At 43.7% G+C, this 27529-nt stretch overlaps 1 protein-coding gene across 2 annotated transcripts in view; it reads right to left on the bottom strand.

Annotated features, from left to right (window-relative positions):
* Positions 1-1021: 1021 nt before the first annotated feature.
* Positions 1022-27529, bottom strand: part of LOC138642476 (nucleoside hydrolase-like) — a 118840-nt gene continuing 92332 nt past the window's right edge. For both annotated transcript variants that reach the window (XM_069730654.1, XM_069730652.1), the window contains exons 4-6: positions 25442-25553; positions 16047-16183; positions 1022-2714 (exon numbers count right to left, since the gene is read on the bottom strand). In XM_069730654.1, coding sequence (XP_069586755.1) covers positions 2367-2714; positions 16047-16183; positions 25442-25553 — 597 coding nt within the window. In that variant the 3' untranslated portion in view covers positions 1022-2366. The remainder of the gene's footprint in view (positions 2715-16046; positions 16184-25441; positions 25554-27529) is intronic.

Raw genomic sequence — 27529 nt, 5'->3', positions numbered from 1 at the left:
CTGACCTCACCATCAGAGGCTCCAGCAAACACCTAGGAAGCTACTTAGTTACGGCCCTTCTAGGGTAGTTTGGTCTGTGGTCCAGTGGGGCCACACGCCCGCGCCAACCAGTCTGGGCGCGAGCGTGACATCTATTCTATCATGTATCTCATTCCTTCTATCTATCTATCTATAGAAGAAATGAGATAGATAGATGATAGATATAATAGAAGGAATGAGAGATAGATGATAGATAGATAGATAGATGACAGATAAATCTATAGATAGATAGATATTATCTGTCATCTATCTATCTATCTCATTCCTATCTATTATATCTATCTATCTCCTATTTTCTATCTATATTTATATCTATTATCTATCTATCTATCTGCCTATCTGTGTGTGTAATGGAGTGTGGGTTGGATAAATGTAAGGCTAGGTTCACATTGCGCTAGGTGTGTCCGTCTAACGGACACGTTTTTAAGTAGTGAAAACACAATATAGCGGGCATACTAACGCACCCATAGACTTGCATTGTCTGACGCATCGTGACGCATGCCAAAATTGGCATGTGTTTGTCACATAACTTTTTTTATGATGGACCTTGGAACGCGGCTTGCAGCGTTTTCGGGTCCGGCCAAGCTAACGCAAGACGAACGGAAGCGTTAATTCTGCCATAGAAGGCTATTGCAAACGCAGCCAGACGCAAATCATGAAAAATTTCCAAATAGAACCATACGTTTTAATAGCGTTTGAGGGTGGTCCATGTAGTCATGTGACAGGAAATATGATTTCGGCCATTAAAGGAGTGTCCCTACCACACATTTTTCCAGACGCCTGCAGCACCTTGTGAGAGAGAGTGTCTTGCAAGAGATCACAGGAAATGTAAGTACAATTCTATATATTATATATCTCTGTATACATCATGGGAGTCTGTATTGTCCGTCGGATGTGTGTGTACTAAAAATGTATTGCTTTGTTGCACGCAGATGTCGGATAGTGAGTCAAGCAGCAGCAAAACAGAAGGTTGGACAAGAAATTACATCACAAATCTTTTTTTATTGTGGTTTAATAATACATCTTTATTTAGCTTTCAAAAACGCATACAAAAACGCATGAAAAATGCGCAAAAAACCCACCTGCAGTTTCTGCCAAGAGATGCAGATTCAGTGCAGAAAAATCCGCAGGCAAATCTGCAACGTGTGCACATCCCTTCAGAATAAATCCATTTACTCAAGTTGTGATTGGGTTTTAAATTAAATTTAATTTTTCACTCATTAGTTAACATTAAGGGAGGTTCAGTGCTGATGTAAATTTGTCACAATATCAGGTGCCAACACTTTATAATATACAACATGGTATAATTATGCCATAGTAAGAAATTATGGAAGTGTCTTTGCCAAAAAAACAGGCGTATACCACTTTGAAAAGTCACAACTTTTGAGAGCAAGGAGAAGTTGTTCAAAAATGTTGAAACTTTTCACCTTTTCAAACCAGTTTCAAGCATCAAGGGTGGAGCTGTGGAAAAGTCAGAGCGGTTGTGGCTTAGGCTACTTTCACACTTCCGTCTTTTTGCCTCCGTCGCAATCCGTCGTTAAGGGCAAATGTGCTTGCAGGATGCATTTTTTGCCCATACACTTGTATTAGCGACGGATCGCGATGGATGGGCACACGTCGCATCCATCGTGCAACGGATCTATCGTGTTTTGGCGGTCGTGACGCACAAAAAACGTTTAATGTAACTTTTTTTGTGCGACGTGTCCGCCATTTCCGACCGCTCATGCGCGGCCGGAACTCTGCCCCCTCCTCCCCGCTCATCACAATGGGCAGCGGATGCGTTGTAAAACTGAATCCGCTGCCCACGTTGTGCTAAATTTAGCACAACGTCCGTCGATAAGTCGGGCCGACGGAAGTGTGAAAGTAGCCTAAGGGTGCCCATCAAATTCATCAATAGAGACAGGCTTTTTTTACTTCAGAAATGTTACTCCAGTTACTGAGTGGAATTATATTTTTGGAGATGCACATGTCACTGAGAAGATGTGCAAAATTCACTGAAAGTAGCGTGCTCCTCTTAATGAATTTGGTGTGCATCTTATTCCTGCACACCCAACTTTGATTATATGTTTGAAATACCATTGGTGCATGAAAAGGCAGTCTTAATGAATCAGGCCCAAAATGTATATTTAGAGTGGAAAGCTTTCAGGTGGGGATCTAGCAAAAAGTGAGTCTGAGAACAAAGAATGAGAATAGATTATAGTCATACGCATTTTAATTCTAATTACTAAGTCTAAAGGATTCCATTGTGAACAAGCCTACTCTGATACAGAATCTATTGCACAGAAAGCTTATTAAAGTGCCTATGTTACATATACAATACAACCAGATTATTTGATAGAGGATTCCATAAGTGCTTTAAACTTTTCCATATCACACCCATTGATCACAAAGGCCTTGTGTGTTTTCTTAAGATCATCAATTAAATCCAGCACCATCATTCCACGAGTAAATTTTCCAGAGAGCTCCACAGTTACTGCACATTCGATGACTTTTGAAACTATACTGCCATCAATGGCTGCTGCCATCGCAAAGGAATCACAGGGAACAAATCCAGGTCCATCCACAATGGCCTTCTGCTCCTTCTCACTTCTGGAGTATTGCAAGCTGTGGGCATAGATCTTCTTTATAAAGTCCGATTTCTTGGTGCCCATATTCACCCATTCATCATACCACTCCTGTGTGATCAAAACAGAAAACATGAGGTATCTAGTAGAATAAAGACCAGTAGCGTAGCTACCGGGGGGGCAGAGGGTGCGGGCGCCCTGGGCCCGGTTCTCTGAGGGGGCCCACCCGGAGCTACGTTACTGCATTGGCTCGCCGATACAGTTACATTCTGCAGCAGAGCAGGGAGAATCAATCTCCCTGTTCTGCCACCCGGCCACTATGGGGCTCCCCACGCAGTTATCGGGAGATTAGCTGTACCGGCATTTAGCCGATACAGCTGATTGCAATGATGGGAGAAGGAGCGCCACGCTCCTTCTCCCATCATCCCCCTGTCAGTGTCGGCGTCTGACGTCGCCAACACTGACAGCAGGCGCGATGACGTCACTGCCTGGTGCCCGCTGTCAGGAGATCAGAGGGAGCAGCGCAGGAACCAGGAATAAGAGAGGTGAGTATATATTTTTTTTTTCATGGGTGCTGCCTTATTACAGAGTCTGCCTATGTGGGTGCTGCCTCATTACAGGGTCTGACTATGGGGGTGCTGCCTCATTACAGGGTCTGACTATGGGGGCTGCCTTATTACAGGGTCTGACTATGGGGGCTGCCTTATTACAGGGTCTGACTATGGGGGCTGCCTTATTACAGGGTCTGATTATGGGGGTGTTGCCCTATTACAGGGTCTGACTATAGGGGGCTGCCTTATTACAGGGTCTGCCTATGGGGATCTGCCGCCTTATTACAGGGCCTGCCTATGAGGGGGCTGCCTTATTACAGGGCCTGCCTATGAGGGGGCTGCCTTATTACAGGGTCTGCCTATGGGGGCTGCCTTTTTACAGGGTCTGTCTGACTATGGGGGTGCTGCCTTATTACATGGTCTGACTATGGGGAAGCTGCCTTATTACAGTGTCTGCCTATGGGAGCTGCCGTATGCTATAGAGTCTGTCTATGGCGAGTGCATTGTACTATATTGTGGACTATTTGATGCATTATTCTACTGCATATGGAGGCTGTCTAGGGGGCCATCATACATTATGGAGATTACAGTGAGAGGGTCATTATACATTGTTGGAGCCATCAAACAGTTTGGGGGCTACTAAGGAGTCAGTATACTGTGTGGGTGGTACTATACAGTGAGGGGCATTATACTGTGTATAAGAGAGCATCATGCTGTGTATAGTGGAGCTGTATGGGGGGAGACTCGGGACATTATTAAATGTAAAGTGGGCATTTATTGCTATAGGGGAACTCAGGTTACTGTGGCTATCAAAGGGGCACACAGGGCAATATTTCTTTCTAGGGGCAAAATATGGGCACTTTTCTAGGGAACTTGCACCTGGCATTACTATATTGTAGAGAGTTGCTTTAGAATTTAAGGGGCACAGAGAATCACACAGCAGGTGACGTAATAGGGACACATACGGCAGCAGCGGCTCAGTATTGGGGTATCAGGTACAGTAATAGGGTTACATACGGCAGCAGCGGCTCAGTATTGGGGTATCAGGTACAGTAATAGGGTTACATACAGCAGCAGCGGCTCAATATTGGGGTATCAGGTGTAGTAATAGGGACACATGCGGCAGCATTGGCTCAGTATTGGGGTATCAGGTGCAGTAATAGGGACACATATGGCAGCAGCAGCTCAGTATTGGGGTATCAGGTGTAGTAATAGGGACACATGCGGCAGCAGCGGCTCAGTATTGGGGTATCAGGTGCAGTAATAAGGTCACATATGGCAGCAGCAGCTCAGTATTGGGGTATCAGGTGTAGTAATAGGGACACATACGGCAGCAGCAGCTCAGTATTGGGTATCAGGTGTAGTAATAGGGACACATGGCAGCAGTGGCTCAGTATTGGGGTATCAGGTGTAGTAATAGGGACACATGGCAGCAGCGGCTCAGTATTGGGGTATCAGGTGTAGTAATAGGGACACATGGCAGCAGCAGCTCAGTATTGGGGTATCAGGTGTAGTAATAGGGACACATACGGCAGCAGCGGTTCAGTATTGGGTATCAAGTGCAGTAATAGGGACACATATGGCAGCAGTGGCTCAGTATTGGGGTATCAGGTGCAGTAATAGGGTCACATACAGCAGCAGCGGCTCAGTATTAGGGTATCAGGTGCAGTAATAGGGACACATGCGGCAGCAGTGGCTCAGTATTGGGGTATCAGGTGTAGTAATAGGGTCACATACGGCAGCAGCAGCTCAGTATTGGGGTATCAGGAGTAGTAATGGACACATATGGCAGCAGCGGCTTAGTATTGGGGTATCTGGCAGTAATAGGGTCACATACGGCAGCAGCGGCTCAGTATTGGGGTATCAGGAGTAGTAATGGACACATACGGCAGCAGCGGCTCAGTATTGGGGTATCGGGCAGTAATAGGGTCACATACGGCAGCAGCGGCTCAGTATTGGGGTATCAGGAGCAGTAATAGGGACACATACGGCAGCAGCAGCTCAGTATTGGGGTATCAGGTGTAGTAATAGGGACACATACGGCAGCAGCAGCTCAGTATTGGGGTATCAGGTGTAGTAATAGGGACACATGGCAGCAGTGGCTCAGTATTGGGGTATCAGGTGTAGTAATAGGGACACATATGGCAGCAGCAGCTCAGTATTGGGGTATCAGGTGTAGTAATAGGGACACATGGCAGCAGTGGCTCAGTATTGGGGTATCAGGTGTAGTAATAGGGACACATATGGCAGCAGCAGCTCAGTATTGGGGTATCAGGTGTAGTAATAGGGACACATGCGGCAGCAGCGGCTCAGTATTGGGGTATCAGGTGCAGTAATAAGGTCACATATGGCAGCAGCAGCTCCGTATTGGGGTATCAGGTGTAGTAATAGGGACACATACGGCAGCAGCGGCTCAGTATTGGGGTATCAGGTGTAGTAATAGGGACACATGGCAGCAGTGGCTCAGTATTGGGGTATCAGGTGTAGTAATAGGGACACATATGGCAGCAGCAGCTCAGTATTAGGGTATCAGGTGTAGTAATAGGGACACATACGGCAGCAGCGGCTCAGTATTGGGCATCAAGTGCAGTAATAGGGACACATATGGCAGCAGTGGCTCAGTATTGGGGTATCAGGTGCAGTAATAGGGTCACATATGGCAGCAGCAGCTCAGTATTGGGGTATCAGGAGTAGTAATGGACACATACGGCAGCAGCGGCTCAGTATTGGGGTATCGGGCAGTAATAGGGTCACATACGGCAGCAGCGGCTCAGTATTGGGGTATCAGGTGCAGTAATAGGGACACATGCGGCAGCATTGGCTCAGTATTGGGGTATCAGCAGAATGAGGAGTTTGTGCAGGTTGGGAATAGATGGTGATGGGGCTGGAATATGAGAAGTGAAATATGTCTTTGTTGTATTCTCTGCAGATGAGTCGTGTCTGGAAGAAACGGTCATGTCGGTCTGGGCCAGATGGAAAAGACGGGAAAAATGAACGATTCCATCAGAAAGGATGTCAGCGGTAAGACATTATCTGTAACTGTGCAGTGATCTGTTATATGTTCTGCAGGGCTGGTATCTACCACTGACCATATGGCGGTAATTTCCATGTTGGTCTTTATATAGAGATTATCTTAAGTAACAGCGCGGTCATCTGATGAGGTTCTCCTCCACTATTAGGGTGCGTCACTGAGTTGTAATCGAGGTTACCTGGTTAAGGGACCACTCAGAAGTTTTGCCCCCCCCTGATCCAAAACCCTAGCTACGCCTCTGATAAGGACCATGTACTTCTGCATAACTATATTTTTGTGAATATCCCCATATGTCTTATTACTATAGCAGTACATTTTGCTTTTATCCTAAGACTTTACTTTTAGCACCTAAGATTGCAAAATAATGAAAAATTAACTTCGTCCCACTGCAACCATTTTTCATATTTGCTCTTTCATTTCTTCTCCTTATTACAAAAGTCATACCTTTTTTTTCATTGGCATACATACAGTATGTGGGCTTGGTTTTTGTGGAACAAGTTGTAGTTTTGAATGACACCACACATTTTAACATACAGGAACATAGTGTGGTGAAATGGTGAATTGTGATTTTTTTTGTCTTTTCACATCCTTCATTGTGAGGTAAAAAATTTCCTGGCATCATGATTTTCCAGGTCAATGTGATTACTGTGATTTCAAAATTGTATTTTTTTTTTTTGCTTTATTTTTAATTTAACCCTGACATACATTTACATATTATGTTGTGTCCCTGACTTTGATGTGGCCTCACATGCAGAGCCCACATTTTTCCCAGCAGATGATGGAGGATTTATTCAGCCATCATGTGCCTTTTACAGCTGCGAGTAAAAGGGAGTTCAACCAGCGACTGTTAACCGGGGATGTCAATGTCTAACAGCAGATTTTAACACGTCAGCAGGGTGGGCAAGTCATTCCATCGCCCATCAGCATGTGATTGCGTGACATGGATGGGTTGCATGACAGCCAGGTGTCTGCTGATGATTCCCATGCTTGCCATGACCATTCTCCCGTGAAAGCCAGCCTGTAGCTGGTGCTCACAGAAGAACATGATTTTAGCTATACATAGTAGTGCTAATGCACTACTATATATACAACCCCTGGCAAAAATTGTGGAATCACCGGCCTTGGAGGATGTTCATTCAGTTGTTTAATTTTGAAGAAAAAAAGCAGATCACAGACATGGCACAAAACTAAAGTCATTTCAAATGGCAACTTTCTGGCTTTAAAAAACACTAAAAGAAATCAAGAACAAAAAATGTGGTAGTAATAGAGGACACGGCACTCAAGGTTTGTAGGAGGTGCACAAGTTAGGTATCCAACCCATCAATCATAAATAATAAATTACTTGGCTCTCAAGAGATAGTTTTTGCAAGATAAGACGTGAACAATTTGTTTATTAGGTGCATCCAGTTCCACATATAAATGTTTTCGGTCTAATCATAAGACCTTCATCAGAAATGGTTATTGAGTACTGGATGATGTAGACCAGGGATCCCCAACTCCAGTCCTCAAGGCCCACCAACAGGTCATGTTTTCAGGATTTCCTTTGCATTGCACAGGTGATGCAATTATTACCTGGGCAAGACTAAGGAAATTCTGAAAACATGACATGTTGGTGGGCCTTGAGGACTGGAGTTGGGGACCCCTGATGTAGACAATCTGACAGGGCCCATAAGGTGCCAGCATCAGAGCAGTCCTGGGAGAGGGAGGGCGCCTGCAAGTCTGAGGGTATAGGAGGCGAGCGCTGTGGGAAGCGAACTAATCGCAGGAGCAGGAGCGCTGTAACGCCGGAGGACGCCGGCACCGTGCTATAGAGGCTGCGAGACTCCCAGGCCCTGGGAGTCTCGCAGCCTCTATAGCACGGTGCCGGCGTCCTCCGGCGTTACAGCGCTCCTGCTCCTGCGATTAGTTCGCTTCCCACAGCGCTCGCCTCCTATACCCTCAGACTTGCAGGCGCCCTCCCTCTCCCAGGACTGCTCTGATGCTGGCACCTTATGGGCCCTGTCAGATTGTCTACATCATCCTGTACTCAATAACCATTTCTGATGAAGGTCTTATGATTAGACCGAAAATGTTTATATGTGGAACTGGATGCACCTAATAAACAAATTGTTCACGTCTTATCTTGCAAAAACTATCTCTTGAGTGCCAAATAATGTGGTAGTCAGAAATGGTTACTTTTTTTAACCAAGCATGGGGAAAAAAATATGCAATCATGAAAAGCAAACAAACCAAAAAACACTCCAAAAGATCACTAGTATTTTGTTGCACCACCTCTGGCTTTTATAACAGCTTGCAGTCTCTGAAGCATGGACTTAATGAGTGTGAAACAGAACTCTTCATCAATCTGGCTCCAACTTTCTCTGATTGCTGTTGCCAGGTCAGCTTTGCAGGTTAGAGCCTTGTCATGGACCATTTTCTTCAACTTCCATCAAAGATTTTCAATTGGATTGAGATCCGGACTATTTGCAGGCCATGACATTGATCTTATGTGTCTTTTTTCAAGGAATGTTTGCACAGTTTTTGCTCTATGGCAAGATGCACTATCATCTTGAAAAATGATTTCATCATCCCCAAACATCCTTTCAATTGATGGGGTAAGAAAAGTGTCCAAAATATCAACATAAACTGTGCATTTATTGAAGATATCATGACAGCCATGTCCCCAGTGCCTTTACCTGACATGCAGCCCCATATCATCAATGACTGTGGAAATTTGCATGTTCTCTTCAGGCAGTCATCTTTATACATCTCATTGGAACGGCACCAAACAAAAGTTCCAGCATCATCACCTTGCCCAATGCAGATTCGCGATTCATCACTGAATATAACTTTCATCCAGTCATCCACAGTCCACGATTGCTTTTCCTTAGCCCATTGTAACCTTGTTTTTTCTGTTTAGGTGTTAATGATGGCTTACGTTTAGCTTTTCTGCACGAAAATCCCATTTCCTTTAGGCGGTTTCTTTCAGTTTGGTCAAAGACGTTGACTCCAGTTTCCACCCATTCATTCCTCATTTGTTTTGTTGTGCATTTCCTATTTTGGAGACATATTGATTTAACTTTCCGGCCTTGATGCTTTGATGTCTTCCTTGATCTACCAGTATGTTTGCCTTTAACTGCCTTCGCATGTTGTTTGTATTTGGTCCAGATTTTGGACACAGCTGACTGTGAACAACCAACATCTATTGCAACATTGCATGAGGATTTTCCCTCTTTTAAGAGTTTGATAAACCTCTCCTTTGTTTCAATTGACATCTCTCGTGTTGGAGCCATGATTCATGTCAGTCCACTTGGTGCAATAGCTCTCCAAGGTGTCAGTCCAAGAAAAAAGTAAAGCCGCACAGCTGCTGTATATACCAACTGCAATACCCTCGTGGTTGAATAGGAGAGCCTGATCCTCACAACAGCGGTACTCGCATGAAGACAAGTGAAAGTCTGTACCATGTAAAAGAAAGAATGCGGCAGCACTCACCGAAAATTGCGTGGTCCAAGTCCTTTATTGAGAACCCTTACAGTGCAAGTAGCATGCTGACGGCACGGGGGAGCAGGAAAGACAAGGAGGTGAGCAGGGAAAGACGACGGCCGTTTCGCGCCGACTGTAGCGCTTCAACGTCTCCTGTTGAAGCGCTACAGTCGGCGCGAAACGGCCGTCGTCTTTCCCTGCTCACCTCCTTGTCTTTCCTGCTCCCCCGTGCCGTCAGCATGCTACTTGCACTGTAAGTGTTCTCAATAAAGGACTTGGACCATGCAATCTTCGGTGAGTGCTGCCGCATTCTTTCTTTTACATGGTACAGCTCTCCAAGGTGTGATCACTCATTTTTAGATTCAGACTAATGAGCAGATCTAATTTGATGCAGGTGTTACTTTTGAGGTATGAAAATTTACAGGGCGATTCCATAATTTTTTCCTCAGAATTGAGTGATTCCATAATTTTTTTCCCTATGCTTGGCTAAAAAAAGTAGCCATTACTGACTACCACATTTTTTGTTCTTGATTTCTTTTAGTGATTCTTAAAGCCAGAAAGTTGCCATTTGAAATAACTTTAGTTTTGTGCGATGTCTGTGATCTGCTTTTTTCTACAAAATTAAACAACTGAATGAACATCCTCCAAGGCCAGTGATTCCATAATTTTTGCCAGGGGTTGTAGCACAAGCAATCAGACAATCGCAGCTTCAAGTCCCAAAGGGACACTATTATATACAGTAAAAAGTTACAGTAATATAGTAAAAACAAAAGTATTTAAATATATGAAAAAAAAGTTCAAATCACCCCCCTATTTCCCCTGTTGTGAATTCTGTGGCAGAGCTCCCTCCTGTGGTCACAAGTGGTACTTCGGCTGATTCTCTCTATGAGCTTCCGTTGGTGGAGGAGAGTGGTACTGCGGCTTCTGAGTTTCTTTCCTCAGGTGATGTGGTGAAGTCGTTAGGTGCTGCTCTATTTGACTCCACCTAGTGCTTTGATCCTGGCCTCCAGTCTATGTTCTAGTATTGGACTTGCTTCCTCCTGGATCGTTCCTGTGGCCTGCTGCTCTGCATAGCTAAGTTCCGCTTTTGTTATTTTGTTTGCTGTTTTTTTCTGTCCAGCTTGCTTATTTGGTTTTTCTTGCTTGCTGGAAGCTCTGGGACGCAGAGGGTGTACCTCCGTGCCGTTAGTCGGTACGGAGGGTCTTTTTGCCCCCTTTGCGTGGTTGTTTGTAGGGTTTTGTGTTGACCGCAAAGTTACCTTTCCTATCCTCGCTCTGTTCAGAAAGTCAGGCCTCACTTTGCTTAATCTATTTCATCTCTACGTTTGTCTTTTCATCTTAACTCACAGTCATTATATGTGGGGGCTGCCTTTTCCTTTGGGGTATTTCTCTGAGGCAAGGTAGGCTTATTTTCTATCTTCAGGCTAGCTAGTTTCTCAGGCTGTGCCGAGTTGCATAGGGAGCGTTAGGCGCAATCCACGGCTGCCTCTAGTGTGTGTTGGAGAGGATTAGGGATTGCGGTCAGCAGAGTTCCCACGTCTCAGAGCTCGTTCTATGTTTTTGGGTTATTGTCAGGTCACTGTATGTGCTCTGACTTCTATGTCCATTGTGGTACTGAATTACCTTATCATAACATTCCCCATTAAAAATAAAGCAATTAAAAAAAACATATTTGGTATTGCTGCATCTGCAAAAGTCTCACCTATCAAAATGTAAAGTAAATTAATTTACCGCATATACTCGAGTATAAGCCGACCTGAGTATAAGCCGACCCCCCTAATTTTGCCACAAAAAACTGGGAAAACTTATTGACTCGAGTATAAGCCTAGGGTGGAAAATGGAGCAGCTACCGGTAAATGTCAAAAGTAAAAATAGATACCAATAAAAGTAAAATTAATTGAGACATCAGTAGGTTAAGTGTTTTTGAATATCCATATTGAATCAGGAGCCCCATATAATGCTCCATACAGTTCATTATTGCCCCATAGATGCTCCATATAAAGCGGTGCCCCATATACAATGCTCTGCACCGTTCATTATTGCCCCATAGCTGTGCCATATAGTGCTCTGCACTGTTCATTATTGCCCCATAGCTGTACCATACAGTGCTCTGCACCGTTCATTTTTGTCCCATAGCTGTGCCATATAGTGCTCTGCACCGTTCATTTTTGTCCCATAGCTGTGCCATATAGTGCTCTGCACCGTTCATTTTTGTCCCATAGCTGTGCCATATAGTGCTCTGCACCGTTCATTATTGCCCCATAGCTGTGCCATATAGTGCCCTGCACCGTTCATTATTGCCCCATAGCTGTGCCATATAATGCTCTGCACCGTTCATTATTGCCCCATTGATGTACCATAGAAAGCTGTGCCATTGCTGCTGCTGCAATAAAAAAAATAAAAAAAAGCCATACTCACCTTTCTTGCTTGCAGCTCCCGGCGTCTCGTCCCGGCGCCTCTCCGCACTGACTGATCAGGCAGAGGGCGGCGCGCACACTATATGCGTCATCCCGCCCTCTGACCTGCACAGTCAGAGCGGAGAGACGCCGGGAAGATGGAGCGGCGCCGGGAAGATGGAGCGACGCCCGGCGTGTGGAACGGGGATAGGTAAATATGACATACTTACCTGCTCCCGGCGTCCCGCTCCTTCTCCCGGACAGCTGGTCTTCGGTGCCGCAGCCTCTTCCTCTATCAGCGGTCACCGTTACCGCTGATTAGAGAAATTAATATGCGGCTCCACCCCTATGGGAGTGGAGTCCATATTCATCTTTCTAATGAGCGGTCCCACGTGACCGCTGAACAGGGGAAGAGCTGCAGCACCCGAAGACCGTGGGACGGCAGGGGGAGCACCAGGATCGCCGGGACTAGGTAAGTATGCCTCAGACCTCTCCCCCCCTCACCCGCCGACCCCACCGCCGACCGTGACTCGAGTATAAGCCGAGAGGGGCACTTTCAGCCCAAAAATTTGGGCTGAAAATCTCGGCTTATACTCGAGTATATACGGTAATTGGTAAACAACATAATGAGAAAAAAAGTCAAAACTCCAGCTTTATTTTTGGCCTCCACAAAAATGCGATTAGAGGCTACATTGTATCTACCCCAAAATGGTGTCAGCTTAAATGTTAGCTCAGGGCGCAAAAAAAAGTCATCACACTGCACTATATCCCAAAGACTGAAAATGGCAACGCAAGCAAAGTTTTTTGCTTTTCCTTTACCAATTTCTGACATTTTTTTCACCATTTAACTAAAAAAAAACTATACACATTTTGTATCTGTATGATCATACTGGCCTGGGGAATCATATTGCCAGTTCAGTTTTTCCACATAGTAAACATGGTATATTCCTCCTCACCAAACCCCAACCCCCGCCCCCAAAAAAAAAATGAAATTGCATTTTTTTTTTTGCACTTTCAACGCACTACTTTTTCTGACTTTCCAGTGCATCAAATTATAAAATGAGTGATGGCTGGGTCACTCAGAACTTTGTCTCGTCACACAAAAAACAAGCCTCACACAGCTATGTATGCAGAAAAATAAAAAAGTTATGGCTCATGGAAGAGGAGAAAAAGCAAAAATGAAAAATTGTTCTGCGGTGAAGAGGTAACATAGTGATAAAAATTGTAAAGAAAATAAAAAAAATACATTTACGTATCTCAGTTTTCAGATACCTGTATTTTATTATTCTGAGGATGTTGCTGTTGCTGTTGCAGTTACACTTTTTTTTTGCAAACTGGGATACATATTATTATTGGGATACATATACTGTTTTGAACTCTTGTTACTGCATTTTTGGGGGGTTGGTGAGCGGCAACCAAAAAATGGTAATTCTCGCGTTTCAATTTTCATGCCTTTTATCTTTTAGCATATTGGTCAAATAATTTTATATTTTGATTTTTATATTTTGATTAGAATTTGTGGATGTGGGGATACCAAATATATGTATTTCTTATTTCTTTACTTTTAAATGAGGAAAATGGTGTGATTACATTTTTTTTTACATTTTCTTTAATTAGTTTGTTTTTATAGTTTAAAACCTTCTTTCTTCACTTTTCAGCCTATTTTAGTCTCCATAGGGTACTTTAACCTGTGATCATTTGAGTGTTGATTTTACATGCAGGAAAGAAATATATCTTGGTACCGTGTTAGCCAGTAGATAGACAAATATTTAGAATTGAGAGTCCTCAGTGGTTGATACCTTTTAATGGCTAACTAAAAAGATGGTAACAAATTGCAAGCTTTCGAGACTACTCCGGTCTCTTCATCAGGCAAAGACTAAAACAAATTCTGAAGAATCACATATTTATGCACAACATGGCAGAGAAAAAAAAAGGGAAAAACCATGGATAAGACATTGATGATGTATGAAATGCCATTGGTGAATGAAACGGCAGTCTTAATGAATCAGGGCCCAAATGTATAAGGCCATGTTCACACGTTCCTGATTTCCCTGCTGTTTTTTCTGCACTAAAAACCACAGCTCTTGGCAGAAAACGCAGGTGCGTTGTTTGGTGCGTTTTTGGTGCGTTTTTTTATGCGTTTTTTTATGCGGTTTTTAGTGCGTTTTTTAATGCAGTTTTCTCTGCAGAGTCTGTGTGTTTTCTAGGAAGTTTTTTTTAGGGTAAAATGGGTGAAAATACCCTAACCCTACCCCTAACCCTAACCCTACCCCTAACCCTAACCCTACCCCTAACCCTAACCCTAACCCTACCCCTAACCCTAGTTCTAACTGTAGTGGGGGGAAAAAAAATAAATAAATTCTTTATTTTATTATTGTTACTACCTATGGGGGTGATAAAGGGGGGGGTCATTTTCCTTTTTTTTATTTTGATCACTGTGAGGTTATCACAGTAATCAAAATGTGCCTGGAACGAATCTGCCGGCCGGCAGATTCGGCGGGCGCACTGCGCATGCGCCCGCCATTTTGGAAGATGGCGGCGCCCAGGGAGAAGACGGCCGGACGGACACCGGGAGGCCCGGTAAGTATAAGGGGGGGAGATGAGGGCACGGGGGGGGGGGGCGTCGGAGCACGGGGGGTTGGCATCGGAGCATGGGGGGGTGGGATTGGAGCACGGGGGGGCAGCCACACTCCGCCCACGCACTTCCTGCTGCAGCGGTTCTGCCCCACAAACCGCAGAAAACCCGCAGATATTTTTTTCGTCTGCGGGTTTTTACTGCGGGTTTGACCTCACAATGGAGGTCTATGGGTGCAGAACCGCTGCAGTTCTGCACAAAGAAGTGACATGGTACTTCTTTTTTACCGCAGCTATTCAGCGCGGCTTTTTTTAGTGCATTTCCGCATCATGTGCACAGTGGTTCCTGTTTTCCATAGGGTACATTGTACTGTACCTTGCATGGAAAACAGCTGCGGACCCGCAGTGGCAAAATCGCGGCGGTTCCGCAGTTAAAAACGCACTGTGTGAACATGGCCTAAGAGATTTGTATAGTGCCATGTAATATGTTAGTGCTGTAGAAATAAAACAATTATAATTAATACTTCAGAGTTGCAGTAAATAGTGGAAATAATTGTGTATGAAGCTCAGCCTGCAACTTTCAGCATGACCACGGCTGACATGGAATCACAGGGGTCGGGTGATACGTACCTAAATTTGCAGACCAGGAGTATCGCTGCCAGTGTTTGACACTGAGATTTAAAGGGTTAAATACCAGTTTCAGAGCTACGTGAAGTCTCTGCTAGAAGCAATAATAGTATTCTCTTACCGTGGGGTACAAGTCTGCAGACACTATGTGACTGCAGACTTGTTTATCCACACTGTGTGCACACTCTGCACTGTGAGGATTCTCCGATGCTGGCGCCGAGAGCAGGCGGGCACATGGTGGCAATTTTGCGATCTGCATACATCCAGTCACATGCTGACTAGATGTGTGCGTCCTACCTCAATTCATGCGTAGTCGGAATGTGGCCGGGTGTATGCAAATTGAATACTTGCAGTCACATGACCACCCGCTACCAGCACAGGAGATTTCTCACAGAGCGCAGACTTTTAGAATGAGTGCAGACTTGTACCCCAAGGTTGGAAAACCCATTAAATAATGAGTGCTGGCTGTACAATTCATCCGTTGTACATGTACGGTGAATGCCAGGGGGGCGTTAAAGGGGTTGTCTGGACTAAATAAAAACAATTGGGGATATTGATGGAGTGAAAATAACGAATTCAAACATAGTCAACTGCTGATACTGCCATGGATCCAGGGCAGGCTACACTGGAGGTCTTCTTCATGATGATGGTGCAATGTGCCCTTGTTCTTGCCAGAGGACCAATGGAATCTGTAATTGCAGTGGTCAGGTGACTACACTGGGGCAGGATCTGATGTTTCCTTGTAGCCTGTTAAGAACCATTGTTAATGTACATTTGGCCTATGAATTTTTAGATTTCTTACCCATGAGAGTTTGTGACGACATGAAAATTCCCATGTAGCAATATAGGTTGTGCACAAGTAATCATTGAGGACAATGTACGCCGCTTCCGGGTCGGCAAGGAAGTTGAATTCTCCACAAGCTGAAGTATTTCCTCTTGCTAAAAAAAAAACAATGTTATCAGTAACATGATTTTACATTAGAGGCAACAAAATAAATACAGTGCAGTTATTGCATCTGAGAAAAAAAAATGTATTTACACATGGCACCAAGGAATTCCTAAATAGCTAGGTTCACAATGGACAATCATGATGTCATTCTTTAACGAAAAACTTCTACCACTGATTACACATTTACCACAAGATGGATTTCTTCACCCCATGTATCATTTTAATCAGTGTAACAACACCAACATTACAATGCCTGTAGTTTACTTAGCAAAATCTTACTGACAGGTTCGCTTTAATTAATGGAAATAAGGAAATTAGTTATCTTATATGTTTTGAGTGTTTTTTATATTTTTAACTTTTTTTCCAAACAATTCTATTAGCTGGAACTCTGATAAGACACTGCAATATTTATGAGGTGGGGCCTAGTAGTTGTACTAATATGGCACATGCAGGAGTCTGGCAAAACACTCAAACATCAATCCCACAATCATATTATGGAAGAGTGATGGAGTGACAGAGGCCCCTCTTTCTGTGTAACCATTTAGATACCATGTTTAAAAGAATCTGTACCATCCAAAAGGTTAAACAGCCAAGATAAAAGCTACCTCTGATCAAGGCATCGGCACGAGGATGTCTGCAGTAAAGCACACTGGCAATTGCTGTCTATGGAAAAGACTTAGCTCCAAAGCTTGCAATTTTCACTTCCTGCAAACATTTACCCAACATATACAAATGTTGCCAAAGAGGCCATATAGTACAAAAAAAGTATTTTTAAAACAGGCAAATAGTATTCAAATAGTCTCTTCAGAGAGGAAGAGGACTAGAAATCTAGTGCCACATATTGGAAGTAGCAATCCTAAAAGTCAATGTCGACCCTTTAACGAGCCTTGTCACATGACTTAGTGCCACTTTAGGTGGCACTAGAGTTCTAGTCCTCTTGCTCTCTGAAGAGACAATTTTCATATTTCCCAGACGAGCATTTCGGCTTTAAGTCTCCTTATCTTGGCATGCTTAACATGTCACTCTCCACAAAGAGAAACGTTACTGCTTGGATTAACCCCTTCACCCCAAAGCCTGTTTTCACCTAAGTGACAGGGCCAATTTTTACAATTCTGACCACTGTCACTTTATGAGGTCATAACTCTGAAACTCTTCAACGGATCCTGGTGATTCTGACATTGTTTTCTCGTGACATATTGTACTTCATGATAGTGGTAAAACTTCTTCGATATGACTTGCATTTATTTGTGAAAAAAAAAATTTGTCGGAAATTATGAAAATTTAGCAATTTTCAAACTCTTAGTTTTTATGCCCTTAAATTAGAGAGTTATATCACATAATATAGTTAATAAACAACATTTCCCACATGTCTGCTTTACATCAGCACAATTTTGGAAACATAATTTTTTTTTGTTAGGACGTTATAAGGGTTAAAAGTTGACCAGCGATTTCTCATTTTTGCAACAAAATTTGCAAAACCATTTTTTTACGGACCACCTCACACTTGAAGTGACTTTGAGGGGTCTATATGACAGAAAATGCCCAAAAGTGACACCATTCTAAAAACTGCACCCCTCAAGGTACTCAAAACCACATTCAAAAAGTTTATTAACCCTTCAGGTGCTTCACAGAAATTTTTAGAATGTTTAAAAAAATTGTACAATTAACTTTTTTTTCACAAAATTTTTACTTCAGGTTCAATTTATTTCATTTTACCAAGGGTAACAGGAGAATTTGGACCACAAAAGTCGTTGTACAATTTGTCCTGAGTACGCCGATACCCCATATGTGGGGGTAAACCACTGTTTGGGCACATGGCAGAGCTCGGAAGGGAAGGAGCGCCATTTGACTTTTCAATGCAAGATTTGCTGGAATTGAGATCGGAGCCCATGTCACGATTGGAGAGCCCCTGATGTGCCTAAACAGTGGAAACCCCCACAAGTGACACCATTTTGGAAAGTAGACCCCCTAAGGAACTAATCTAGATGTGTGGTGAGCACTTTGAACCTCCAAGTGCTTCACAGAAGTTTATAATGTAGAGTCGTAAAAAAAAAATTTATATTAATTTTCACAAAAAATGATCTTTTTGCCCCAAATTTTTTATTTTCCCAAGAGTAACAGGATAAATTGGACCCCAAAAGTTGTTGTGCAATTTGTCCTGAGTACGTCGATACTTCATATATGGGGATAAACCACTGTTTGAGCGCATGGCAGAGCTCGGAAGGGAAGGAGTGCCATTTGACTTTTCAATGCAAAATTGGCTGGAATTGAGATCGGACGCCATGTCGCATTTGGAGAGCCCCTGACGTGCTTTACCAGTGGAAACCCCCCACAAGTGACCCCATTTTGGAAAGAAGACCCCCTAAGGAACTTATCAAGATGTGTGGTGAGCACTTTTAACCCCCAATTGTTTCACTAAAGTTTAGAATGTAGCATTGTGAAAATTAAAAAATCATTTTTTCTTTCCACAAAATGATGTTTTAGCCCGCAATTTTTTTTCCCAAGGGTAACAGGAGAAATTGGACCACAAATGTTATTGTCCAATTTGTCCTGAGTACGCTGATACCCCACATGTGGGGGAACCACCGTTTGAGTGCATGGCAGAGCTCGGAAGGGAAGGAGCACCGTTTGAAATGCAGACTTAGATGGAATGGACTGCAGGTGTCATGTTGCATTTGCAGAGCCCCTGATGTACCTAAACAGTAGAAACCCACCACAAGTGACTCCATATTGGAAACTAGACCCCCCAAGGAACTTATCTAGATGTGTTGTGAGAGCTTTGAACCAACAAGTGTTTCACTACAGTTTATAACGCAGAGCCGTGAAAATAAAAAATATTTTTTTTCCACGAAAATGATATTTTAGCCCCCACGTTTTTATTTTCCCAAGGGTAACAGGACAAATTAGACCCCAAAAGTTGTTGTCCAACTTGTCCTGAGAACGTTGATGCCCCATATGTTGGGGGGAACCACTGTTTGGGTGCACGGCAGAGCTCGGAAGGGAAGGAGCGCCATTTGAAATGCAGACTTAGATGGATTGGTCTGCAGTCGTCATGTTGCATTTGCAGAGCCCCTGATGTACCTAAACAGTAGAAACCCCCCACAAGTGACCCCATATTGGAAACTAGACCCCCCAAGGAACTTATCTAGATGTGTTGTGAGAGCTTTGAACCAACAAGTGTTTCACTACAGTTTATAACAGAGCCGTGAAAATAAAAAATATTTTTTTTCCCACGAAAATGATATTTTATCCCCTATGTTTTTATTTTCCCAAGGGTAACAGGACAAATTGGACCCCAAAAGTTGTTGTCCAACTTGTCCTGAGAACGCTGATACCCCATATGTTGGGGGGAACCACTGTTTGGGCACACAGGAGAACTCGGAAGGGAAGGAGCCCTGTTTTACTTTTTCAAAGCAGAATTGGCTGGAATTGAGATCGGACGCCATGTCGCGTTTGGAGAGCCCCTGATATGCCTAAACAGTGAAAACCCCCAATTATAACTGAAACCCTAACCCCAACCCTAACCCTAGCCCTAACCCTAACCCTAGCCCTAACCCTAGCCCTAATGGGAAAATGGAAATAAATACATTTTTTTACATTTTATTATTTTTCCCTAACTAAGGGGGTGATAAAGGGGGGTTTGATTTACTTTTATAGCGTTTTTTTGGCGGATTTTTATGATTGGCAGCTGTCACACACTAAAAGTCGCTTTTTATTGCAAAAAATAGTTTTTGCATCACCACATTTTGAGAGCTATAATTTATCCATATTTTGGCCCACAGAGTCATATGAGGTCTTGTTTTTTGCGGGATGAGTTGACGTTTTTATTGGTAACATTTTCGGGCAGATGACATTTTTTGATCGCTTTTTATTCCGATTTTTGGGAGGCGGAATAAACAAAAACCAGCAATTCCTGAATTTCTTTTAGGGGGGGCGTTTATACCGTTCCACGTGTGGTAAAATGCATAAAGCAGTTTTATTCTTCAGGTCAGTACGATTACAGCGATACCTCATTTATGTAATTTTTTTTATGTTTTGGCGCTTTTACACAATAAAAACTATTTTATATAAAAAAAATAATTGTTTTTGCATCGCATTATTCTGAGAGCTATAACTTTTTTACTTTTCTGCTGATGATGCTGTATGGTGGCTTTTTTTTTGCGGGACAAGATGATGTTTTCAGCGGTACCATGGTTATTTATATCCGTCGTTTTGATCGCGTGTTATTCCACTTTTTGTTCGCCTGTATGATAATAAAGCAATGTTTTTTGCCTTGTTTTTTATTTATTTTTTTTGCGGTGTTCACTGAAGGGGTTAACTAGTGGAATAGTTTTATAGAGCAGGTCGTTACGGACGCGGCGATACCAAATGTGTACATTTATTGTTTTTTTTTATTTACATAAATAAATGGATTTATTGGGAAATGTTTTTTTTTTTTTTTATTTGGGGTTTTTTTTTTTTTTTTTTTCTAACATTGTCCCAGGGTGGGACATCTCTGTATTAGATCAGATCGTTGATCTGACACTGTGCATAGCACACTGTCAGATCAACGATCTAACAGGCAGTTTAGCTGGCTTTCCAGCGCCTGCTCTCAGCAGGCCCCGGCTAGCCAGGTTATTTCATGACCCAGAAGGAGTCCGGCGGCCATCTTGGATCCGGGGACTCCTTCCGGGTCACCGGAGCAACGCGATCTCATTGCGTTGCTCCGGTGGGAGAGCGCAGGGAGCCCCCGTCCCTGCGCGATCCCCCTCTATGCCGCTGTCACTACTGACAGCGGCATCAGAGGGGTTAAATGCCCGCGATCGGCGATAGCACCGATCACAAATGCAGTGCCGGCAGCGCAGTACTAGTACGGCGCGTGGCGCGAAGGGGTTAAAGCACTGTAGAAAGGTTATGCATGGGTGTCCTCTTACAACCTGGAAAGAATGTTGAAGATTTTCACTGCAGATAATGCGTGAGTGAAATCTGTAGAAAAAAATACAACACCCAAAAAATAAAAACCATGTTCTTCATAGTGATGTTTTTTAGGTGGTGTTTAATTAGTAACATTTCATACGTGATTTTTTTTTTTTTTAGTCTTCTAAAGACCTACAGTCATGGCCAAAAGTATTGACACCCCTGCAATTCTGTCAGATAATACTCAGTTTCTTCCTGAAAATGATTGCAATCACAAATTATTTGGTATTATCTTCATTTAATTTGTCTTAAATGAAAAAAATGCAAAAGAGAATGAAGCAAAAGGCAAAACATTGATCATTTCACACAAAACTCCAAAAATGGGCCACACAAAAGTATTGGCACCCTCAGCCTAATGCTTGGTTGCACAAGCTTTAGCCAAAATAACTGCGACCAACCACTTCTGGTAACCATCAATGAGTTTCTTACAATGCTCTGCTGGAATTTTAGACCATTCTTCTTTGGCAAACTGCTCCAGGTCCCTGATATTTGAAGGGTGCCTTCTCCAAACTGCCAATTTTAGATCTCTCCACAGGAGTTCTATGGGATTCAGGTCTGGACTCATTGCTGGCCACCTTAGAAGTCTCCAGTGCTTTCTCTCAAACCATTTTCTAGTGCTTTTTGAAGTGTGTTTTGGGTCATTGTCCTGCTGGAAGACCCATGACCTCTGAGGGAGACCCAGCTTTCTCACACTGGGCCCTACATTATGCTGCAAAATTTGTTGGTAGTCTTCAGACTTCATAATGCCATGCACACGGTCAAGCAGTCCAGTGCCAGAGGCAGCAAAGCAACCCCAAAACATCAGGGAACCTCGGTCATGTTTGACTGTAGGGACCGTGTTCTTTTCTTTGAATGCCTCTTTTTTTCTCCTGTAAACTCTATGTTGATGCCTTTGCACAAAAAGCTCTACTTTTGTCTCATCTGACCAGAGAACCTTCTTCCAAAACGTTTTAGTTTTTTTCAGGTAAGTTTCGGCAAGCTCCAACCTGACATTTTTATGTCTCGGGGTAAGAAGTGGGGTCTTCCTGGGTCTCCTACTATACAGTCCCTTTTCATTCAGACTCTGATGGATAGTACGGGTTGACACTGTTGTACCCTCGGACTGCAGGGCAGCTTGAACTTGTTTGAATGTTAGTCGAGGTTCTTTATCCAACATCCACACAATCTTGCGTTGAAATCTCTTGTCAATTTTTCTTTTCCGTCCACATCTAGGGAGGTTAGCCACAGTGCCATGGGCTTTAAACTTCTTGATGACACTGCGCACGGTAGACCGGTCTTTGGAGATGGACTTGTAGCCTTGAGATTGACTAGCTCTCACTCACCCTACATGGTCACCCTCTCTGTTCTACAACAGTATAGAGAAGACAGAAAGGAACGCTACATGTGTACAGGATGTCGTAGTGAGTGATAGGGACAGAAAGTGCAAACAGATCCCCCACTTAACTCTTGGTGCAATCAAGGGTTAAGTCTCCCACCTTACACCTGCAACTAGGATGTCTTGATGGCCATATGTCAGATGTGTCGACGGGAGCGGGGGCGCCACATTGCATTTAAGTCTAGGGTGCCAACCTCCGCAACGAAGTAGGGACAGTAATAACAGGGTGAATGGAGGGAGGATCAGCTTAGGCTTTTTTCATCCCCCCCACCCCTGAATTAGTTAAAAAAAATCCAGTTTATATTTTATTGTTATTTGTTATTTTGATTGCTGTTGTTGTGAGGCTTGGTAATATTAGCAGGGTGTTGGTTTTGAGGACATCGGTCTATCGAGTTCACTCTCGTTACCCCTTTATTTCTTCTTATCACCACGACATTATGTTTAAGCTTCTAGTCTTCCATGAAGACTATTGAAGCATGTAAAAAGTAAAAAAAAGTTTTTAAAGTATTAAAAAATTAAAAATATATAAAAGTTCAAACCACCCCTCTTTTGCCCCATTTAAAATAAAACAATAAATAAAAACAATCCTACACATATTTGGTATCGCCGCGTTCAGAATCGCCTAATCTATCAATATAAAAACAAAAGAATTAACCCGATTGTTAAACAGCGTAACGAAAAAAATGTCAAAAGCCATAATTACTTTTTTGGTCATCGCAACATTGCATTAAAATGCAATAATGGGCGATCATCAGATTGTATCTGCACCAAAATTGTATCAGTAAAAATGTCAGATCTATGTACAAAAAATAAGCCCTCACCCAGCCCGAGATCATGAAAAATGGTGACGCTACATGTCTCGGATAATGGCACATTGGCACAATTTTTTTTTCTTTTTTTAACAAACTTTGGATTTTTTTTTCACTACTTAAATAAAAAGGAACCTAAACATGTTTGGTGTCTATGAACTCGTAATGACCTGGAGAATCATAATGGCAGGTCAGCTATTACATTTTATTGCAATGTTGCAGCAACCCAAAAATACATAATTCTGGCGTTTCGATTTTTTTTTTTCTCGCCATGCCATTTACCGTTTGGATTCTTTTATATATTAATACATCTGGTGATGCTTAACACTGATACCAAATATGTGTATATTTGCATATCGCATAGCAATCCGGCAGTGACAACCATAGAGATCTGCAAGAAGCACGTGTTAAATAGTTTGACAGCGGCATTTAACGTGTTAACAGCTGTGGGAGGATCACAATTCCCCCTGTGACTGTTAGGGGTACATGACAGCTGATCAGATCAGCTGTCACTTTCTGGAAAAAGTGCGGGCTCATCGCCAGAGCCCACACCAAACAGGGTGAGGCGTCCAATGACTGATAGATCCGTCATTGGACTTTAAGGGGTTAAAAGCAGCACTTGTTCGCTTTATAAGGCCGGTTTCACACGTCAGTGGCTCCGGTACGTTAGGTGACAGTTTCCTCATGTACCGGAGACACTGACTCACGTAGACACATTGAAATAAATGTGTCTCTGCACATGTCAGCATGTTTTCACGGACCGTGTGTCCGTGTGCAAAACACGGAGACATGTCGGTGTTCGTGGGAGCGCACGGATTACACGGACCCATTAAAGTCAATGGGTCCGTGTAAAACACGTACCGCACACGGATGTTGTCCTTGTGCAGTCCGTGTGCCGTGCAAGAGACAGCGCTACAGTAAGCGCTGTCCCCCCCACATGGTGCTGAAGCCGTGATTCATATCTTCTCTGCAGCAGTGTTTGCTGTAGAGAAGATATGAAAAATCCTTTTTTTTGTTTCTCGTGTTTAAAATAAAGATCCCTGTCCCCACCCCCCTCCCACACCCTGTGCGCCCGTCCGCTGTTATTAAAATACTCACCCGACTCCCTCGCAGTGTCCTGTCCTGGCCGCAGCTTCTCCTGTATGAGCGGTCACGTGGGGCCGCCCATTACAGTCAGGAATATGCGGCTCCACCCTTATGGGAGGTGGAGCCGCATATTCATGACTGTAATGGGCGGCCCCACGTGACCGCTCATACAGGAGAAGGTGCGGCCAGGACAGGACACTGCGAGGGAGTCGGGTGAGTATTTTAATAACAGCGGGCGGGCGCACAGGGGGTGGGAGGGGGGTGGGGACAGGGATCTTTATTTTAAACACGAGAAACAAAAAAAAAGGATTTTTCATATCTTCTCTACAGCAAACGCTGCTGCAGAGAAGATATGAATGGCGGCTTCAGCACCAGATGCAGGGGACAGCGCTTATCTCTAGCGCTGTCTCTTGCACGGTGCGTGTGGTAGCCAGTCGGCACACGGGTGGCACACATGTGCCGCACGTGTGCCACACTGATGTGCCACAGAAACGCACGGGCACTCGGACACAGATATTTCCGGTACCGATTTTTCCGGTACCGGAATTATCTGGACGTGTGGGACTGTCCTAACAAATAGCTTGTAAATGTTATTCTCCTTGCCAAGACCAGCCATCACAAACAGACTTTATTTGTGGCCAGTAGCTTATGTAATGAGCAATTAACTATTAAAATAATTTCTGTTCTTGAGAACAGAGAAGATTCTAAATAACAGGTAAGTTGCAAAAGTTGCAGATTTTCACAAGTTCTTTGCAATTTTATCAATTTAAGAAAATGAGAGAAACAAGGTAATTTAGTAGCTGTGACACCTTTTTAAAGGCTAACAATTTTTCTTCCTTGTTTGATATAAAAAAAAAAGTATATTTACAATATATTGTTTCTCTTACAAAAAGTAATAATTCTTCTTTCAACTGGCTGACACTGTGCCAAAACTTTTTTCCATTTTACTACATTTATACATGAGCAATATTAAATGTACTAAAACATGAACAAAATACGTGACAACTCATACTGTGACTTACATTCCATATTCCCTCCCATTATGTACAAGCTGTAAAGTTTCTTAGGGAAGGTGGGGTCCATTCTTACAGCGAGAGCCAAGTTAGTCAAGGGGCCTGTAGCAACTAAAGAAATCTGCAATGAAAAACAGGTTGAAAGAATTAACTAAGCCGTGTGCACAATCATTAGGCATTTTGTATTGTTAACAATTAAATGTTATAATTGAACAACTATAGTGCTGTCAATCCAAAAGGTCAATAAACCTAATAAATGAGATATCTGTGTGTATAGTTATTGGGCAACTTATGTACACCATTATTATGCATCTAAATGAAATCTCAATTGTTTACTTTCACGGGTTAAAGTGAGAATAATAAACAAACAACAATATACAAAAATAGATTTCTGACATTTCCCCAAAAAATATTCTGTTCAGTAACAGTCACAAGCTTTCCAGCCATGGAGTCTGTCAGTTCCTTAATTTGTTGGCGATCAACTTTTTGGGCAGAACCAACCACAGCCTCCCAGTGAATCTATTTAGTTTTGACCATCCTCCATCTTGCTGTGGTTTTCAGGCTGTTGGTCTTTTTCCTCTGGTGCTGGATTTGTCCTAGGTCAGGTGATTGCATCACCATTTATTACCCAGCACCTGCCTTCCAGTCCTTGCTGGACAACAGTGTTTATCCGCTAGTGCAGCGCCCCAGAGATCTGGTCGTTGCAGTATGACACTCTGCCACTAAGGGGAGTGATGGTACGTCTGATGGCACTGAAGAAATTCTACTGACCAGGTATCACCAGCACACATTACACTTCACACTCCGGCAACTAGGGGGAGAAAAAGGCTTTATTTATTGGGCCACTCCTCACACTGGTAAAACTAGAGGTTGGATAGGAAGTTAGTCAGAAGCTGACTGGGTTGGATTCAGGCAACATCACGTGGCAGGGGGTGTTGCAGGGAGAAGACACAGGGGTCCCTGTCAGGCGTGGGAACCTGGCAGGTGCCTAGCGAACAGAGCAGAACGTAACGGAACCGCGCCTGCACACCCCGCGGCGGTATCCTAAGAGAGAGACACGAATGGAAGGATATTGTGGAACAGTGAGAAACGAGATCAAGCACAAAGGAGTACCAGTAGGAGTCGTGCCGTGAGACCGAGGCAACATCCTACTGAGGCGCGTAGCCGGTGGCCGGAACACCGCGGGAGTAACTGACTCTAGGCCTTACTTCGAACTCCGCAGGACAGTTAATTATAGGTTGGCTGTCTACCTTAAATTCCCTATGAAGACATAGGGGGCAACGCGTGGAGAGGGGCGTCTCTAGGGTCCCGGAAGAGCTCCGAGCCTTCCCGTCATACGGGTGTGTCCTAGCCATAACATACCTGGGGGACGAGAAACTAGTAACATCTGGAACAAGCGAGAGAGAATTAGAAAGAACGAACGAACAAGAACAGCAGTTGTGAGGACTATTCCGAATGCTCAGCAGGATAGCACTACAACACACAGGCGCTAGTGGTAGGCACTGATTTCCACCTGCAAAGGAAACTCTGGATGTGCCCATAAGACCGGCCGGTCTCAGACAGCCCTGTTAAGCGTGCTCTGGATTGAGGATCCTGAAGTCTTCAGTAAAGAGGTAAAGAGACTGCAACCTTGTGTCCTCGTTATTGACTGCACCTCACACCATCACCATCCACCTTACTGGGAAGCCCTGGGGACATACTTCACCTGTGGGAAGGTATACCATCCAGCTGCCATTCCATCACCCCAGCGGACCCCACAGCAGCATCGGTCACCCTGACCGAACACCACAGGTGGCGTCACGAAACCTTGACAGACTCCCATCACCTTTTATTGGACGCCCCTTAGCAGGGTCACGGACCAGGTCTAGCCCCCGTGACAGCCTCAGAACCGAACCAGAGAGGCACGGTACAGAGAACTCGTGGCCCTGTGTCTGGGGGCGCTCCAACTTGGCGTCACAAACAGGATCGTACTTAAGCCTGAGAAGCAGGTCATGTGTGCCTTGGAACTGTGATTTAACGTGTTTGGACTGTGATTTATTGCAAGGACTGTGTATTGCTGATTGCTGTAAGATTCCCGCCAAAACCGCCGCCATTGCC

Source organism: Ranitomeya imitator, chromosome 6, assembly GCF_032444005.1.
Source record: "Ranitomeya imitator isolate aRanImi1 chromosome 6, aRanImi1.pri, whole genome shotgun sequence".
In the NCBI taxonomy this organism is placed as follows: Eukaryota; Metazoa; Chordata; class Amphibia; order Anura; family Dendrobatidae; genus Ranitomeya; species Ranitomeya imitator.
The sequence above is the reverse complement of the archived record's forward strand: the minus strand, read 5'-3'. Positions and strand labels throughout refer to the sequence as shown.